At 35.3% G+C, this 19,013-nt stretch overlaps 2 protein-coding genes across 2 annotated transcripts; both read right to left on the reverse strand.

Moving 5' to 3' along the window:
- Positions 1-4,311: 4,311 nt before the first annotated feature.
- On the reverse strand, positions 4,312-13,552 carry LOC146157199 (dol-P-Man:Man(5)GlcNAc(2)-PP-Dol alpha-1,3-mannosyltransferase-like). Its single transcript, XM_083387070.1, has 9 exons — positions 13,361-13,552; positions 11,768-11,878; positions 11,384-11,520; positions 11,041-11,177; positions 9,766-9,910; positions 8,374-8,579; positions 7,692-7,762; positions 6,723-6,864; positions 4,312-6,177 (listed from the first exon to the last, which is right to left on the reverse strand). Exons 1-9 carry the CDS (start codon positions 13,530-13,532, stop codon positions 5,991-5,993), a joined length of 1,308 nt encoding a protein of 435 aa, XP_083243196.1. The 5' UTR covers positions 13,533-13,552; the 3' UTR covers positions 4,312-5,990.
- Positions 13,553-13,658: 106 nt separating this feature from the next.
- LOC146157200 (SANT and BTB domain regulator of class switch recombination-like) lies at positions 13,659-16,254 on the reverse strand. Its single transcript, XM_083387510.1, has one exon. The coding sequence runs from the start codon at positions 16,218-16,220 to the stop codon at positions 14,187-14,189; it is 2,034 nt and encodes a 677-aa protein (XP_083243636.1). The 5' UTR covers positions 16,221-16,254; the 3' UTR covers positions 13,659-14,186.
- Between the last annotated feature and the right edge of the window lie 2,759 nt (positions 16,255-19,013).

Consider the following 19,013-nt stretch of genomic DNA (forward strand, 5'->3'; position numbering starts at 1 on the left):
CAGCGATAAAACAACGTTCAAAATATAAAGCGATAAGACAACGCGCAATTTAGAGGTTATCTTTCAGCACCTGTCGGTACGGCGCTGGAAACAAAACGTCCGTTTTGCTATTCATCGTATCCGGCGTTCGGTGTATCTGCCAGGATTCGCGAAACAGACGTTTACCGACAGGTGCTAAAAGATAACCTCAAACAGAAGATATTCTATGATAAGGGAAAATGTTATGTAAAAGTCTTTGATTATAGTTGTTTATTGTTTGGTCAATAATGTATGTAAGTTACTGTAATGCTTAAGCTCGTTTTTGTTGTCAATAATTAATAATGGTATTTACGTTTCTTGGTAATTTTGAGAATCAGGCAGATAGTCTTACTGCGGCAGAACATTAGCGCTAAGATATAAATAATCAGAACTCACGCTAAATTTTTATTTACGATATATAAGGTCGTAAAATTGGTGTACCCGAGATCGTAAAATTGGTCCCCGAGTATCGTAAAAGTTATCTTCTTTGAAAGAAATCTCTTAATATCCAAAAGGTCCTGTTCTTTCAACGGAACCCCGTAACCAAAGTTGCGCAAACTTAGCTAATTCATCTTTGATGCACAGCATGTTCTGTCCTTTAAATAAGAACAAAATAAACGGCCCTGTTCAATTTACTATTTTTTTTCTTCTGAGGAAAAATTTTTGACAACTGAAGCCAAATAAACGAAAAAGTTGTCCGCGCTTCACGATTAACTCAATTTGACTTGCATATTTTCGCACCAGTTTGTCCAAGAAAAATACGCCTATTAAGACTTATTGAATTACGATGTAAACTTGTGACGTCATACGTTGAATTAGTTTATTCCGAGTATTCCTATTATACTGTCAGCAAGTAAAGTGGCATAACATTGCCAACCTTTTTCCACTTTTCATTGCTAAAAAATTGTGTGTATCTCGATACTTTTGTAAACTGTTCACAGGTAATATATCCAATGTTTTTATCAGATCATGGTTATTTATTGCCGATGACGTCATCTATGACGCACGTCTTAAGCATAGATAAATGCGGTTTGCACATTGCGTTACTCGTTAAACGATTTAACAATGTAGACACCTTTTATGTCAACAAATTTCATTGCCAAGCAAATTGAAGAATCATTGTTACGTTTAAAGGCAATATCACCGACAAGAAATTCACACACGCAGTCTTAAGGTGTAAAAACATTTAAATCACAAACTTTTAAACTTGAAAAAGTAGTGAAAACCGTTTTTTTTTCACCTATTCGGAATTTATTTGTAGACAATTATATTTGCAGGATACCACAGGGGATTTTTTTTTTTTTATTTAAAGAAAGGCAAATACACATGGCAGAAATATGAAAGTTCATATAGAAGTAGGTATTATTGTCATGTTCGTTTCCAAAAACTATGTATTTGAAACGTACATACAAATTTTACCTATACTCTTATACGGGCTTTGCTATTCCTACTACGTCTAACTAAAACCCCCGACCATTATGCTTGAAAGTAAAACATAAAGCACATTGATAATTTCCCCCAAAAACGTCACGGAAGAACGAAGGACGTACAACTACAACGGACAAGAAATAAAAAACTCAAATAGACAACGAATTGTGACAAGTTGATTGCAATGAGTCTTACTACGGAATGTCCGATACTTGCCACTTTATTCCGATAGAAACACCCCATATTTAATACCAATGACCTTATTATGCTAGATCAAGCAAAATAAATCAAATTTAACATGTCAAATGTCATTTCTTTGAGGTTATTGGGCAAAATCAGCTTAAGCCTAAAGAACTGTAAATACCATCAGTTGTTAACCCATCACTTTTTTAATATACCTTTCAAAGTAGAAATTGCTGCATTAAAATCAAAAGATAAATAAAATATTTAGGTCAATTTGGTATTTTACCGATACCACCCTAGTATCGGACAACCAATAATCCGGCTTGACATCAGTTATTCGCTTCGATTTGCGACAAAGCACACAAAAATAAATAAACAATACAAATATATTGAGCGAGACATCTTTATAATGCTGCCAGCTAAAGTCGATTTGACAAATGCTATAACAGAAAAGGGCGTATATTTTGGAAAATGAATGTTAGATTTGCATAACGCTTCGGGGTTTACTGCAAAAAAATTGTGTTGCAGCAAGTGCGTTTCACATAAAAATGAGCGGCAGTTTTTGAGATAGTTTTTAAAAGGCTAACGAAGCCTGTAATTTTTCGAAAGCGTATCCTGCTACGCGAGAAAGTGAATAATGATCATCAAAAAATGACAGGTTATGAAGTGCAAACATTCATTTTATCCAAAAATGATAAAAAGGTCGACAATCCTTTATCGAGTACACTATGGTGATCTCATATAATAATTTCTATTCAAACAGACATAAATAATACAAAGAATGGGAAAACTCGATATTAGGTGTTGCTATTTAGCGGTCAAGGATGTTATATCGAATAAGATATTATACAAATACGGCTTAAATGTCGGAAAAACTTTGACCAAAAAGGTAGGAAGAACTATGGTAAAAAATTTATTCCAGCACAATTTTTAAAACACCGTGTTTATGGCGCCACAAAGGCAGTGACTTTGGCCTTTTTCCCAACGAACGACGGTCAAAATGTGAACAAGCAAGCGTACGGTCATTTAAAAGGCATCGTCACACAAACGCATGATTCGGTTACGCATCTAAACTCAATAGCGGCAATAAAATGCTTAGAGATATGATTTTCAGAAACAAACAAATAAATAATTCAGCTTAAAATTAAGGCTTAAATTGAGTTTTAGTTACAGTTCAACAAAAAAGATAAGGTTTAGACGAGAAAGATAATATGAAACAAATAAATAGTTTAAACACTCAAACTGGTTTGGCGCCTAAAACCAATTTGAGTACAAAAGTTTTTCAATCAATTTTAAAAATTTGTCAAGGGAATTTTCCACAAAAGCTAGTTAGAATCGCCTTAAACTGGTTTTATCCAGAATTTTAAGCAATAGGAAGCAATACAGTTTTTTTATTAAATATTGAAAATTTGGCAAGGCCTTGTCGATTTTGTAAAACATCGAGATCGGAATCAACTTTCACAGAATGGACGAAATTTATTTCAATTTGTGAAGTTGTAACAATAAAAAATATTTGGGAATGATGAAATAACTCATGATTAGTTAATTCACATGCTAAACTGAAAACAAACTTAGAATTCACATGAGTTTCCGAAAACTACGAAACATAATCCTCTAAGCGTGACTCGGCATTTTATTTGCGCCCACCTTACTTTATCGTGAGTCAGCATGTTGTACAACAACTACAGCGGTGACCTTTAACCTACTTGACCGGCATTATACCAGTGCGTGTATCGGGTCTGACCTTTTCAATTAATCGATTAAAATCATTTGAAATAATTAAAAATAATTTTTACTTCGATTAAATGAAACGCGATAGAATAACCAATGTACATTGATGCTCGTCGAAAGAACAGCGCAAGTGAACGCGGGATCTAAGTAGCGTCCAAAGCCAACACAACTCCTTGAGATATAAACATTCATAAAGCCGCAATTGAAACTAAACTTCGATTCTTTCAAATCAAACTTTATCTTCGTACAATTGTGACTAATGATGCGCTATTCTCATTTGATATGTCGGATACATTCCGGTGTGTTTTGTAATGAATTTAAACAATCTCTCGAGTGTTTTATTCTGTGAATATTGCCAAGTTTTGGGAAGAAGCCACAGCTTAGATTTCGGAAAACAAATCCAGTAGCTGTTCTGTTTGGTGTTGTCAATAATAATGATTTGCTAAACTGTTTATTGGTTTGTGATGGCTTTGTAATTTATCGATGTAAATATACGCTAAGACTTTTCCTTCCGTACAGATGTTTATGAACACATCTGTTAGCAAAGTTTCAGCATTATGCAAATGTTTTATGTATAAGGACAAATTTTTGTAAATCATATGCTACAGCACGGATAACAGTACTTGGTTATTATCAATGAGAATGCATTAATGTTGCCTAACCAGCTGGAGAAGATATTTTGAGATGATCTTAAGACTTGGTCCAACTAATCAGGTTTCGACTTTTTCAAAGCGTAAAACTTTTCAAATATACGTGCATGCGACCGATCAGGCTGCACGGTCGCCCCGAACTTTAAGGTTAACTTTTACTATGCAACCACAAATACTTTTCGTGCTTCGCGCGAATTTCTAATACTATTGTATACTGTTCACAGGTAATACAAACAATGTTTTTATCAGTTCACGATCATTTATTGTCGATGACGTCATCTTGTGACGCACGTCCTAAGCATAGATAAATGCGGCTAGCACATTTGCGTTGGTCGTAAAACGATTTGACAATGTCCTTTCATGTCAACAAATTTCATTGCCAAGCAAATTAAAGAATCATTGTTCAGTTAAAAGGCAATAGCACCGAAAAGAATTTCACACACGCAGTCTTAAGGTAAAAACATTTAAATCACGAACATTTGAACTCGACAAAGTAGCGAAAACGTTCTTTTTTCACCAATTCGTAATTTATGTGTAGACAATTATATTTGCAGAATACCACGAGGGAATTTTTCTTCATTTAAGGAAGTTAATACACATAACTGGAGTATGAAATACCACATAGAAGTATGTAGTATTTGTTTCCAAAAACTATTTGTTTAAAACGTACATAGAAAACCTCCAACCATTATACTCCAAAGTAAAACATAAAGCACATTGATAATTTCCCCCCAAATACGTCAGGGAATAACGGAGGAAATACAACTAAAATGGACAAGAAATAAAAAACTCAAACAGAAAACGAGTTGTGAAAGTCGATTTCAATGAGTCTTACTACGGGATGTCCAATACTTGCCATTTTAATCTGATAAAGATACCCGAAATTTAATACCAATGACTTATTACTATGCTCGAACAACCAAAATAAATGAAATTTATGTCAGGTATTGGGCAAAAATTAGCTTAAGAAGAAATAACTTCAATTGCCAACAGTTGCCCACCATTTGAAAAAAAAACTTTTCAAGGTAGAAATTGTTGCATTGAAAGCAAAAGCTATATAAAATACTAAGGCGAATTTGGTATCTGATCGGCACCGATACCACCCTAGTATCGGACGACCGATATTAAGGCTTGTTTTGCGACAAAAGTTTGCGACAAAGCACACAAAAATAAATAAACAATACAAATATATTGAGCGAGACATCTCTATAATGCTGCCAGCTGAAGTCGATTTGACAAATGCTATAACAGAAAAGGGCGTATATTTTTGAAAATGATTGCTAGATTTGCATAACGCTTCGGGGTTTACTGCAAAAAAATTGTGTTGCAGCAAGTGCGTTTCACATAAAAATGAGCGGCAGTTTTTGAGATAGTTTTAAAAAGGCACACGAGCCTGTAATTTATCGAAATCGTATCCTGCTACACGAGAAAGTGAAAAATGATTAACAAAAAATTGACAGGTTCTAAAGTGTAAATATTCACTTTTGTCAAAAATATAAAAAAGATCTTTCTGTGATTTTAACATTTAGACTTTAGAGTCTATATATCTAATTAGGTATTATAAATAAATATGTTTTTTTTTAATATTTCATTTACTTGATCAAAACAGTTAAAAAAAAAAATTTGGTCATATATTTATTCCAGCACAATTTTTAAAACATCGTGTTTATGGCGCCACGGAGGCAGTGACCTCGGCATTTTTACCAACGAACGACCGTCAAAATGTGAACAAGCAAGCGTACGGTCGTTCAAAAGGCATCGTCACACAAACGCGTGATTCGGTTACGCATCTAAACTCCATTGCGACAATAAAATGCGTAGAGATACGATTTTCAGAAACAAGCAATTAGATAATTTGACTATGATGTAAAAGTTTACTGAAAACTAGTGTTTTTAGTTTTTTTTTGGAAAAACATTTTTTTTTTCGAAAGGCGTGGCAAGAAAATAAAGTTCGACAACCACTGTTGTAAACCGGATGAGCTAGTCGCGTTTTTGGGGCGCGACGGCCCCGGCCTTCGAGGGGTGGTGGTTGTCCGGCAGAAGCACAGCGCCGTTGCGCCAGAGGCCGGCCAGGAGAGCAGCGTGGCAGGCGTGCAGACAGAGCGAGCTGGCGTTGGTGGAAGGGAACGTGTTCCAGCTAAGCTCGATAAGGCCAAAGATCAGCAGCCTGCAGCGGAACGAAAAACATGCGAGTTTTTAAAGAAATGGAGGAGTAAAGTTATTTTGTAGTAAAAGTGGTATTGATTCAAAGGTGAACATATAGTAATTTGATATAAAAAAAACAATAACTGCGCCTTGTAGCGATTTATTTAACAATTTTACTCAATCTTTTCTAAACTCATGGGTATACAGAAAAAAAAATTTGAGATACAAAGTTTTGCTATCAGGCATAAAATTAATGAAAAAAGCTGTTCTCGTTATTATAATTGTTAAACAACGTTTCCCATTTAAGTCGCCTTCTTCATAGTGAATGTCAAGTCATTCAACCTGAAGAAGGCAACTTGTTCAAATTTCTGTCATGCTGTTTTTTGTTTTTATAGTGTTTTATTTTGAATTATAGCTCCTGAGTAATTTCTTTTTATTTAACAACCATCGGTAATTCATTGTGAAAAAAAATCCCGAACAATTTGAAAAAAAAAATCCCGAACAAATTTTTTTCGGAAAATGTCGAACCGTTAGCGGTGACGAGATTTGAACCCGGCCGGTAAGTACCTGAATGGCGTGGAGAAGTTTGTGGACCAGAGCAGGTGCGGGATGGAGTGGTAGTACCAGATGTAGAACTGGTAGTGTAGCGAGCGACTAAAGCACATTCCCACAAAGTTGCTTGTGAAAAGGACAGTCGCCAGCTGTTCAGGTCAAAGGTTAAGGAGCAAACGAGACAGTAGAAAGGGCATTTTTTTTAATCGCTGAAAATAAAAGCTGATCGCTCCCAATGAGCTTTCAGCAGAAAAAATTGCCATGCATTGTACTAACCGTAGTGTTTGTTTATTACAACAACCAATACCATGGGAAATTTATTAGTTACAACTAAAGTCTGTTTTTCAATATTTGGTGATGCTGGAAAGTTTACCACAGGAGCGCATATTTACTGTAACATTACCCAAATAGTGCAATACACAACAATGCAAATTGAAAGGATTCAAACCAGGGGGTTTTAAACTGGGGGACGTGAAAGGCTTTGAAAGGGGGCGCGAAGGACTCTCCCAAAAAAGAACTATTAAGGTTTTCTGACGCGTAAATCTATTTTTATCTCTTTCAAACTACTTGTTAGTCGTGACTAACACCCATTATTTTATTGTAATTACTTAATCTATTCCTCTCAGTTATACATTTATTTTTGATTTTTGATATTAATTTTGACTTTTGATAAATGCAAAGCCCAAAGGGTCGAGTTGATCGACATTCTTTGCTTAAGACGTTTCTATACGAGCTTGTATCTTCAGTTAATGTGACTGAGAAACAATTTAAGCATCACTATAGTGATACATAAGCTACATTATAGATCCGTGCATAGCATAGTGTACCCAAATTTAGATTTTCATGATCTACATTTTAATTAAATAACAAAATATAAAGTTTGACAAAAAAGTAACTACGAAAAAATCTATTTTCATGAATTTGTTGTTGTAAACTGAAAGCGCACAACTCTTTAATAATGTTCAAGTAAAAGGATATGATCAGGGGACAGCTTGGATTTTCCTGCGCCCCATCTTCGTTTGAAGTCGACCAGTGAAAATAAATCAGAAATGTTTCTACACAAAAGGAACACGGGTAAAAACCTAAAAGTGCTATAAAAAATCAAACTAGGTAAGGAACACGAAAAAGAATCTACATTAAGCTTCTGCAAAAATTTTAGCAGTCACTTAAAACAACGGGGGTAACAACTGATTAAGCATCTTATACCAAATAACAGCAAAGTTGCCTTTTGTGTCCTGGAATTGGTTGTTTAGTGCCTAGTATTTCTTTAAGGAGAGTCTATATCAACCAATTTTACTAAGACTAACGATGTTGAAAAAAAAACGTATAAGTCAAGGATAGTTGTAAAAAACACACTTTACAAGTGGTCGCAACGTCAGTGCAATTGTTAAATAAGCAAAACCTATAGAAACGCACAATGTATTTAAAGTATTTTTAATTTTTTTGCTAAAATAGGCTTAATTAAGCTTAGGTACCAGTCAACGTATTTTACTAATTATCAGACAACATTTTCTTGTAAGTCAGAAAACGATTAGTAGGATTTCAAACAATTGCAAAAATGATTAAATCCATTTAGCACTAATACTACTCTATTACCAGAACGAGTGACGTAAGCGATTCAACGTCCTTATGTGCTGTATTACAGTACTTAAATAAAAAAATTTACCTTCTCCATCTAAAAGCTGCAAACAAAAACAACATCGTTAGATGGGCGGCAAGCAGAGCCAAGTGGAACCTCCGGTCCAGAAAAGTTTCCTCGCTCAAGAAACGCCAGTTGACCGTCCACATGTGGAAGAACTGCCTGCCCAGGTCAAATGAGCGATGGATGTAGCCGACGGCGTTTACCATAAGGAAAGGGACAGCCAGTAGCACCTGAAAAATATAAACAATAATTTATGTATGTATATAAATAAGCATTGTGGCCTGTATGTGTGCCGATTGTATCTGGGCGGCATATAAGAATTGTTAATAATTTAGCAATAAATTTATATCACATATATAGTAATGCATACAATATGCAATTTGTGTTATTTAAAGAAGTCAATCTTAGGCATTCATTTCCGGCAAAAAAAACAGTAAATGTTGATTTTCCCTATGTAAAACTTTTTTTTCTTTATTACGCACTATTGGCAGCTTATATATCAGACAACATTACTAACAGATTTGGCATACACTAGATCAGTAGTGTACTATCCTAAGCCCAATTTTATTTTCTGTGACATTTATGCCTTAAATTTAGTGATGCAGATGCCATAAAATACTTGCAATATTGAACCACAGTGGCTCTATTTACTTGGATAAATTCCTTGTGTATTGTTTTGCCCATCTTTGACTGAATTCTAAAAGAATGCTACGCAAACTCTATACAAGATGTCATCACAATGACAAATATGAATAGGGTCAAATTTCACAACCTTGCTTTTAAAAGGGTGAGCTATCATGTTGTTAGTTGAAAGGTCCATTTTGCAAGCCATTTTACTGTGAGAACTTTTTTACTATCAAAGATACTATTATGTTTAGAACACAAGCAAATGTGTCATGTACACTAATAAACCCCAGCCTGTTTATTGTAAGAAATATACATGGAATACTATGACTGGTGTATTAGAAATATACAATAAACGGTTAACTTAAAGGTGAAAACAGTTTAAAATTTGAACTTGAATGTGTTTATGCCATCATTGTAGTACAGGTTCAGACAGTACCAATACCCTAACAAATTGTATTGATACTTGTCCAATAACCCAGGGTGGTATCAGTGCTCATGGCATATCAAATTAGTTGACATATTTAAAACAAAGTTTCCAATCCATATCTACCATGTAAATTTCCCTTAAAATAGTCAGTAAATTGACAATCAATTGTAACTAAGTTTCCTAACTTTAAAACAAAATTGGTGTAATGACATTGAAATAAATCCTGTCACTTCTATAAATATATAATGGTAGAAATATACAGACAAAGGGGTAATTTGAATTATTATGCACTTTATATGTTAAGTTTCAGTAAGGGATTTAACGTTTTCTCTATTTTTTTTATTATTTAATTGAAATCCAACCTGAACTGCAGCACAAATGAGGATGTTGAGAAAAGTCTGCAACAATCCGACTTCAGCCAAGTAGACCATGAGCAGCCCAGGAGCAAATAACATAACATTCATTTTCACAGAAACAGCAAAACTGAAGAAAAGGGAGCCAAGATACCTTAGAAAAAAAGTTGTATAAATTATTTTGGCAAAATATACATAAAAAGCAAGAGTAGTAAAGCACAAAAACAGAAAAGTATTCAAAATATTTATATGTTTTTAATGCTTGTTACTTGTTACAGTACTGGCTCTATTTAGTGACATTCAAAGAGAAACAGTTTATTCATTCAAATTCATGTAAAGAACATAAAGACGTTCTGTTTGACGATATAAGAAACTTTCTGGCCATACATTTAAAAAAACAGCAATAGGGTCAAATAAACCGTAAGCAAAGTCAAAAAAATATCAGAATATGTTGTTTCACAAATAGAATCATTCCCAATCAGACAAAAAAGCAACCTACTTCTCTACGCTACATTTAACTTGGAATCTACACAAGGATACATTATTTTTACCTTTGAACCTTTTTATACATTATCTATAATTTAGCACTTCGTACAGTTTGCATATTTTTTGTGTATTTTAAGAATATGCTTTACCGGTGCAAAAAAGTTTTTTCTATCGCACAGCAATGTGAGTGTAACTCTGTCAGGATGACAGGCAGGTGCAAATTTTACTTCTGTATGAAGCCTGTTTATTCAAGCCTAAATTTGAGTTGCGGTGTAAATTTAACATGGGGTTTCACATACATTCCAATCAAAATAAGTTTTAAAGTTTAATTTCATAAATTGCATGTTTTACTGTTGGACTTTGTTTTGTATTTCAGTTTGCAAAATGGACAAAAAAGACAAAAAAGTGTGACAAAATTCATGCCATTTTATACAAAATCCGAAAAAGCTTATAGGCTAATTATGTGAATGCTAACCTCCACTACAGTATAGTGTTTTAATATCAGAAGTAATTGTTAGTTGTGTAATTGTAGCAATTGTTTAATATTGTGAATTAACAATGGCAATTGGCTGTATAACAAATTTAGCATTTTTTGACAATTGGCTTTAAATAATAAATTAAGTGTTTTGACTAGGGCTTGCATTCCATTTTTTGGGACGCGTGCCACATTTTTTGGGACGCGTGCCAGGACGCGTGCCACATTAGGCATGCATGCCACATGTTGGACACCCCTGGCTTATCCTAAACGGGCTATATTTACAGTTCATCAATATATAAAAAAAACTTGTTTTTACTCACCATTTTTTGAGCATAAAGAAGTTGACAGACAAGTAGAAAATAAGCATTGCAACGGGGTCATTAAAGAGTCGCAAGACAAACAAAGAATGGACACGATACGATGTCAGACACATGAACACAAAAACATAAGGCGGGCACTGTTCAAAAAAGAAAACATAAAAACTGTTAGTATCACAAGAAGTGGTAACATGTTTTGAAAGAAAAAGAATTCTAGTTTGTCAAAAAGTATCTCGGCATTTTGTAATGTAATAAACATATGTTATTTACTTTAGATAGACCTAGATGTTCTGTATTTTGCAACACAATAATAAAAAAGTATTGCATACAAGCGTGTGTCACTGACCTTCATGCAAGTTTGATAAATTCTGACAATCAGATACAAATTGATGAGGTAGATGACCAGAAAAATATATTGCGCCAGCCGGATATTGGCACCATGGCTGGTTGCATAATACAGCAGAGTGTAAATGTATACAAAACCTGTAAACAAAAATATATATATACAAAAAAATTGCATTATAATTTATATATATTATATATATATGCTTTTTTTGGATAGCTTTACCATCTGAAACAAAATAAGAAAAAAATAGTGTTTCTATAAATATGTGTAACGTTTCTGTCGATTCAAAACATACAACATGCCTATTCCATATCTAAAAATGCTGCATTTAATATTGCTAAACAAATATGTACACATACACATACAAACTGACAATATCCTTACCAGCTGGATACACCAAAGGCCCTGTGTTTCCCCTCAGCTGCATGTAATCATAAGTTCCATTGATTACACCTTCAACCTCTTGCATGTAAGCTACCCAATCAATTTCTGTATCTGAAAAACAAAACATTAATAGATTCAAAGTTGAAATTTTGCACTCGACACCCACTTGACTTTGGCGCAACTATTAGATCAGTGTATCTCAACCTTTTATGCAGCAACCAAAATATTAGGCATAACATAACAGCGAATCTTGAACAACCCAATTCTCTTAGCTGAACTTTTTGTAAGAAGACCAAGCATAATACATTAGCATAGAATTTTGTTAATTATTGTAAGACATTTTTTGTACAGCTTCCTTAATTGTCTTAAATTTGAACCAATCCCCTTAAATATAACCATGTAAACTACTATCAGTCAGTGACCCAACCAAATCAAACACGACAAATTTTGGATTGTAACCCATAGCTTGGGAAACTAGATGACCATTTTTGTGGTTAATTGCCTTGTTAATTATTCAATTATTTAACTCAAGACTATTGTTTGGATAATCTGTTTCAACCATAGCGTTTAAATTTTGGGTCGGGAAACATTTTTCAAGAATTTTAGCCAAACTAGCCTTGTCATCAGAAGGCTAGCAACATTCGCCTGTCAGTGTGTTCTTAGGTTGCAAACTACTAACAGGGAGATAAACACACAAAGATGACAAGCACTACTCTACAAAGATAAATAGCAACACATTAATTTTACTTTATAGTTGAAAAAATTATGAAAAAGATGTATATATTTTAGGGTTGTTCAAAAAAACACTTTTTTGTCAAATTTCAGTGGGGAATTGTTAGGTTGTGTCTAAAAACCCCACAAACCAAATCTGAGCACGTTTGGTTCAGTATTGACCGTGCTACGTCAATTTGAAAATTCAGATTTGGGCTAAAATTTTGAAAAAAATTAATTGTCCTACCCCTAAAAAAAATGTTTTTCTTCTTTTTTTGCATTGCTTTGCAATTCAATAGCCATAAATAAACCTGTTTTGCAGTAAAAAAGTGAGTAGTCATGGTACAAATCTCACATTTCAACAATATTTGTTAGGCTGTTATGTATGAAAAATGGCTTAAAATTTTAAAATAAAGTAGATGCAGCACACATGAAATCAAATTAATAAAATAGTGCATTTAGTCTTCACACAATTATATCAATTACTTATCTAAAGTTCAAAAAATGTGCTAAAAAGCCATTTTTCGTACAAAACAGCCTAACAAATGTTGTTGAGATGTGACATTTGTACCATGACTACTCACTTTTTTACTGCAAAACAGGTTTATTTATGGCTATTCAATTGCAAAGCAATGCAAAAAAAAAAGAAAAACATTTTTTTAGGGGGAGGACAATTAATTTTTTTCAAAATTTTAGCCCAAATCTGAATTTTCAAATTGACGTAGCACGGTCAATAGTGAACCAAACATGCTCAGATTTGTTTTGTGGGGATTTTAGACGCAACCTAACAATTCCAGGGTGTCCCCACTGAAATTTGACAAAAAAGTGTTTTTTTGAACAACCCTAATATATATATATAATATACTTGACAATGAAACTTACAAGGAACTCTTCGGATGACGAAAAGATTGAGAACAATTTCAAAACTCCACAGAAGTAATCCAACAGCCCATGTGTATTTCGGGTCTACAAGAAACTTTGGAGCTTCAGAAAACACGTTTTGCCATATTAGGTTGGAAACGTTTCGACTTTTTCTCTTGCTGACGGCAGGCATATTTCTTATAAACTATGACAAATTCTAGAAAAATAAAGAGTTACAGTGAGAGTGTGAGATTAGGTATAAACTAAATTGAACTACTAAGCACAGTGCGGAAAAACTGGATGTAAAAAGTCAAACAAACAGTAACAAAACAGCAGTAACCAATTAATATGCATACAGTTCAAGTATATTAAATTAACCACATTTTTATAGGAACAACGTTCAGTGAGATTTTATACTGCTCAGTTTATGTTTTAGATTTAATTTGACTCTTTTACATTAGGCACATATTGACTTTGGAAGTCAAGCATGACAGATCATTTAAGCCACATGAAGAGTCAGCAACAACAAATAAATAGACAGCAAATGCAAATTAATTAAAACAGTAAACTAAAAGGAAAAAAAAAATTTTTCTGTTTATATGCTAGTAGTTTAAATAGAATATATATATTTAAAATTGGTAAAAAAAATAAAAAAAACCCTTATATACAGCTAAAAGATTTTGCCCAAAATCAAATGTACACCCATGGAGGGCTACTTTTTTTAATGTTCTGGCGAATATTACTATTGTTTTACTCTCCTGAAATTTTATTATGCCAATAATGCTCTATTTTTACTAAGTTTCCAAAAAGTTGTAAAAAATACACTAAAGACAATTGACATGTTTTATCATCTTCCCATATAACGAAGCCTGCCACGGATTTCCTTGAGGTTGTTCGGTGCATGTTGACGCCCAGTTCCTGGCATTTGCACTGAACCAGTGTTCTGCCATCGGGTGGAGTTAATGAAGGCCACTTCAAGCTTCCGAAAAATTCCTCCCTGAATTTCTTTGGCATCTTTGCTGCCCCTGGTCCTTTCTTGTTTTTCCGAGAGACGCTTCTTGTTAACAGCCAGCGACAAATGTCGCAGACGTCTTGTGTCATCTTCACGCTGTGCGTCCTGATTCCAGCGAATCGATAAGCTTGAATCCCATTTTTGCTTGCTGCTGCACCGCGAAAACACAGTGCTGTCTGTGGGGGCTTTGATTTTGTCTTTGCCTTTTCTATTCTTTGCAGTGTCACCAACAGAAGTGACGTTTGTGCTGGATGCTGAGTTTCCGTAACCAGAGGGATACTGCAACATGGCATCCACAGTGCTGTAGTAACCCTTCTTCTCAGGAATGAAGTCGTCGTTCTCTGTCGTTTCATCTTCACTGGCGCTTCCAGACTGAAGTTTACCACCTTTGTTGCGGAGGCTAATCTTCTTTGCCCTCATGACACCCACTGACCGTGACGAAGGAATAAGCGACCTGGCTATCGGAAGATTAGGGGAAATGCTGTAGGAAATGTTGCACTGCTGTTCCTCACCTGAAAAAATGCTGAGCGTGGACAAGCTTTCAGGAGTTGGCTTACTGGTTTTGATTATGGCTTTGTGTTGCAGAAAATCATCCAAACACTGGTGATGTGATGAATCAGTGGATGTAACGATGTGATCTCTAGCACTACAGCCATTGAGCAATCCAGAAGGGTCAAAGCGTAGTGTTTCCTGCTCGCAACAGGAGTAGCAACCCAAAGGGGTATCGGTGGGCGACCCAGTAGGTGTACAGTATTGCGCGCGCTCCGAGTGATACTTGCACTGCCCAAACTCGGACAGCTGAAAATTGTTCGCGCAGCGCGAGCATGTCAGGTTGTTTACTATTCCCCAGAGTCGCCAGTAGACCAGGTTCCATTTGTGGAGCTCCTCATATAAGAGAACAATAAATGTGTTAACATCCCAGGAGGCTTCGGGGATGTGCTCATGCTGAAGTTGGCCCTTACTGCCAATGCTTGTTCTTTCACTTGAGCAAGGAATGCTTTTGCTCTGGCTCATTGTCATCACACGTTGACAAACCATGCATTTAAACAAGTAACAGGCCTGACCCAGGGAATCCGGAGAGGATGAGTTTGGTTCAAACAGCTTCTCGATCTTCTTGCAATAGAGCTTGCTCTTAAACTTATCCTTTCTGTCTTTTACCTCCTCAAGCTCATTATGGGTGAAACGGGATGCAAGAAGGGTTGTGAGCTTGTCGTTTACGCAGTTCATATTGCAGGGGGCAGCTATGACAGCTGACATGTTTTTGTGGCAAAACGAAATGCACTCTTCTACAAGCGTTTCCATCTTTAGAAAATCGGAAGATATCAGAATGGAAATGACATTACTCGGGTCAAGTTTCGGCACATTGCCTTCTTCCGTTTCAGCGGTGCCTCGCTTCACATACCTCATTAACCAATCGAAAATGTGAATGTCGCAGTGCACAGAGATGTCTACCTCTTCCAAGCGCTGCGACTCAACGGAAAGGTAATCAGCAAAGTATTTCATTTCATGGATAAGAAGGTCCCTCGGGCAAGAAAAGTCTTGCTTTAAATTTTTTGCCTCATCGCAAACGTGAATCACCATATTTGGTCCCGTCGTCTGGTTAAGGACATTGCTCTCAACAGTCGGCTCTGTATTAGACACAAATTTGTCACCCTTCAAAAGATAGCCGAAGTCAATGGTGTTTGGAAATTTGTTCAATGACTTTGATTTGTTTATGGAGTCCTGGGTTTCTTCAGAGTTGTTCTTCTTCGATAGCAGTGAGTAGACATATCTATAAACATTGTTTGACTGGCCACTCGGGAAATTGGTTGAAATGCCTAGTTTTTGCAATGAAGAGATGATTTCTTCTGTGTGTATTTCTCCTTCCATTTTTTCAGTTCTTACTCCATGCAAAGAAACTTTAGTTAATATCTGTAGGTTTAAAATATTATATTCATTACAATGACTCAACTAGACCTACAATTTTAATCAAAACCTGACTTGCATTTCATGGCACTTTGCACCAATATCTTGGGTTGCAATTGAGGAATTCAGGTGTGCAAACAAATTGCTTAAAGCATGGCTGCGGAGTCGGTTAAAAATAACCCGAGTCAGACTCTATGTAAAAAAATAAACCAGAGTCCGACTCCCGAGTTCGGCCAAATGTGACATTTTGTTGAGTCCCGAGCTTGGCCCTAACTCTACAGCCTGTATTCCACCAATTACCGTAACGAATTAAAGACAGAGCATACCACAAAACGCATACCGAACATAAACAAAATAATTTTTGAATTATAAACCTGTTTGATGTCAGGTTATTAGCAAAAAATTGGACCTACTTGGGAGCTGTTTTAGATTCCTTCCACAATGCACAATATCATTTGGGTTAGGAAATAGGGTACAGGTTATTGTTTGTGTTTAGTGGTATTATTATTAAAATTAATGAATAAAAATAATTATTATTATTAAATTAATGAATTTAATAATACTTGTCTTGGCGGCTTGGCCCACTTGACCCAATTGAAACCAAACGTTTTTAACCCAAATAATGCTAGCAATATAAACCTCTGGACGAAAATGTGGTAGGATTCTAGGACAGCGCCAAATATTCAAACAGTATTTCAAATAAAAATATTGATGAATATTGTTTAATTTTGTCGACCAGGCCTTTAATTCAATTTATTGCAATCAATACTGCACCAGATTCCTACTTATAATGCATTACATAGATTACACAAAAATCGCTAAACATTTACACAATAGTCGCTAAACATACGATGAACTATTGAACTACTACACTAACTGACTGACCCAAAAGCCTTTTCATTGATTGATTTATACCCCTTCCAACAACAGAAAACAGCGGGTTAATAAGATTACCGGTCACACATTTTATCCGCAGTTTTAGCACCCGCTGTTGTTAGGTCTGCTTTTGTAAGCAGCACATATTCTTACCACTACAGAAATCGTCCGGCACACTTGAAAATGTTTGCACTTCAAAAATTAGCACCTTGAGTATTTTGTTTAGCCAACCGTGACCGAGGCTAAGACACGAGTGCAAAGTTTTGAATGGTTTGGTGTCAGCGAAAATAAGGTCATGTGTTTTAATAGGCATATGTGGCATTTTAACAACCTATTTTTATAATTATTTGCATCAATTTCATCTGTAAACACCATGCAAAGTCAGAACCGATACCACAGGAAAATGTACCAAACTTGTCTTGGCAACTGACACGGTTGGGTGAACGTAAATAGAATATAGTAAATGGTGGACAAAAGTCCAGTTAACCTCGATCGCTGAAGCGAAAAGATAAATCGATTTGAAACCCTTTCTCATTTGACAAGATATACTAATGTAGCGCACGACTATTTACCGACTAAGAGATTTTGTGTTTATTGTGCAATTTACGCTGTAGCGGCTTATGCCCCAGATTTATTTTCTACTCGCACCAAAGTGTAAATGCTGCATGTCCTGTACCGCGATTATCTCGGCGGTCAGCATTCGATTGTCTGTCTGTGGCTACTTAAGGCCGCTATCCGCTTGTAACAAGGCTTCTTCTCAGTCAACGTGTTGTGCGGTTGACAGCGCTGTGCTGTGTTGTTAACAGTGTTGATTGTCCGCCTACTGTAGTTTCAACTGGGTGTTCGCTTATCAGATAATACAATTAATAATCTCCAGAAGTATTGTGGTTGGCTAACGAGTCATACGCACGCAACCTTAAAGCGAGAGTCAGAAGCTTCAACTAAACTAATCTCGTGCCCCACACTAATACTAATTATAATAGTGAAAAATATATTGCTAGTAACAAATTTGCTACATTAACCCGTTTGGCGTTGATACCCCAAAAGGTTGATTGCTGCCTACACTAAGTTTTTGTCCAACCAAGGTCGCGACCCGAAATTGACGCAACAACATTTCACAAATTTGGCATATGTTAAATGACTACCTATTTTGCCTATAGAGGAAATACTATTCACCTCAACACTATACAAACTATGGGCAAGTTGTCGGGGTGATAAGCTCGTTGAGGGTTGGTATATTTTGAGCAATTTATTGTTACTACTTGTGTCAATCATTTGACTAAAGTGCATCAAAGAAATGTTTTTAAATTACCAGAAGTCTTTGGGGCACCGGTAAACGGCTAAATTTTGGACAAATTACATGTCTTGGATTGAAAACAAGATGTTTGTATTAATAAATCTTTTTTTTTAAAATATCGGGTAATTTATCTTAAATTTTGTACATTTGAACAATTTACTTTCTATTTGTTGTATTTTGACATTTTGTAATTTGCGGTATTGATCATAATCTGACGAGTTTATTAATTGTAATACTTTAACATTTTGTTTAGTGACAATTAAGGACTTGCCTTGAGCAACTGATGACTTGGGGTGGAACTTAAGACACTTCGAAATGACCTGTTTACGTAAGACTAGCCCTAACTACTTATCTTAATGCTAAGCATTTTATAACTGTGACTGTTCCAAATTGTTAACCAAAAGCTTGAATTAAACGTTTCGAGTTTTAAACTACTACATTATTACAGAGTAGCTTTATTGGGTGAACTGTAAACTACAACGTTATTAGTGAGTAGCCTACCATGTTAATGTGGTAAACTACAACATTATCAGTGAGTAACGTGTTAGTGTGGTGAAGTACAACGTTATTTCAGATTTCACAAT

Source organism: Ascidiella aspersa, chromosome 4, assembly GCF_963924565.1.
Source record: "Ascidiella aspersa chromosome 4, kaAscAspe10.2, whole genome shotgun sequence".
NCBI lineage: Eukaryota > Metazoa > Chordata > Ascidiacea > Phlebobranchia > Ascidiidae > Ascidiella > Ascidiella aspersa.

Coding starts and splice junctions, on each gene's coding strand:
- LOC146157200 (XM_083387510.1), bottom strand. CDS start 16,220: ATGGAAGGAGAAATACACACAGAAGAAATCATCTCTTCATTGCAAAAA.
- LOC146157199 (XM_083387070.1), bottom strand. CDS start 13,532: ATGCCTGCCGTCAGCAAGAGAAAAAGTCGAAACGTTTCCAACCTAATA. Junction 7,763..8,373: donor GCAGCTTTTAGATGGAGAAG/GTAAATTTTTTT, acceptor CCTTTTGTGTAG/AAACATTTCTGATTTATTTT. Junction 6,178..6,722: donor AACTTCTCCACGCCATTCAG/GTACTTACCGGC, acceptor GTTCCGCTGCAG/GCTGCTGATCTTTGGCCTTA.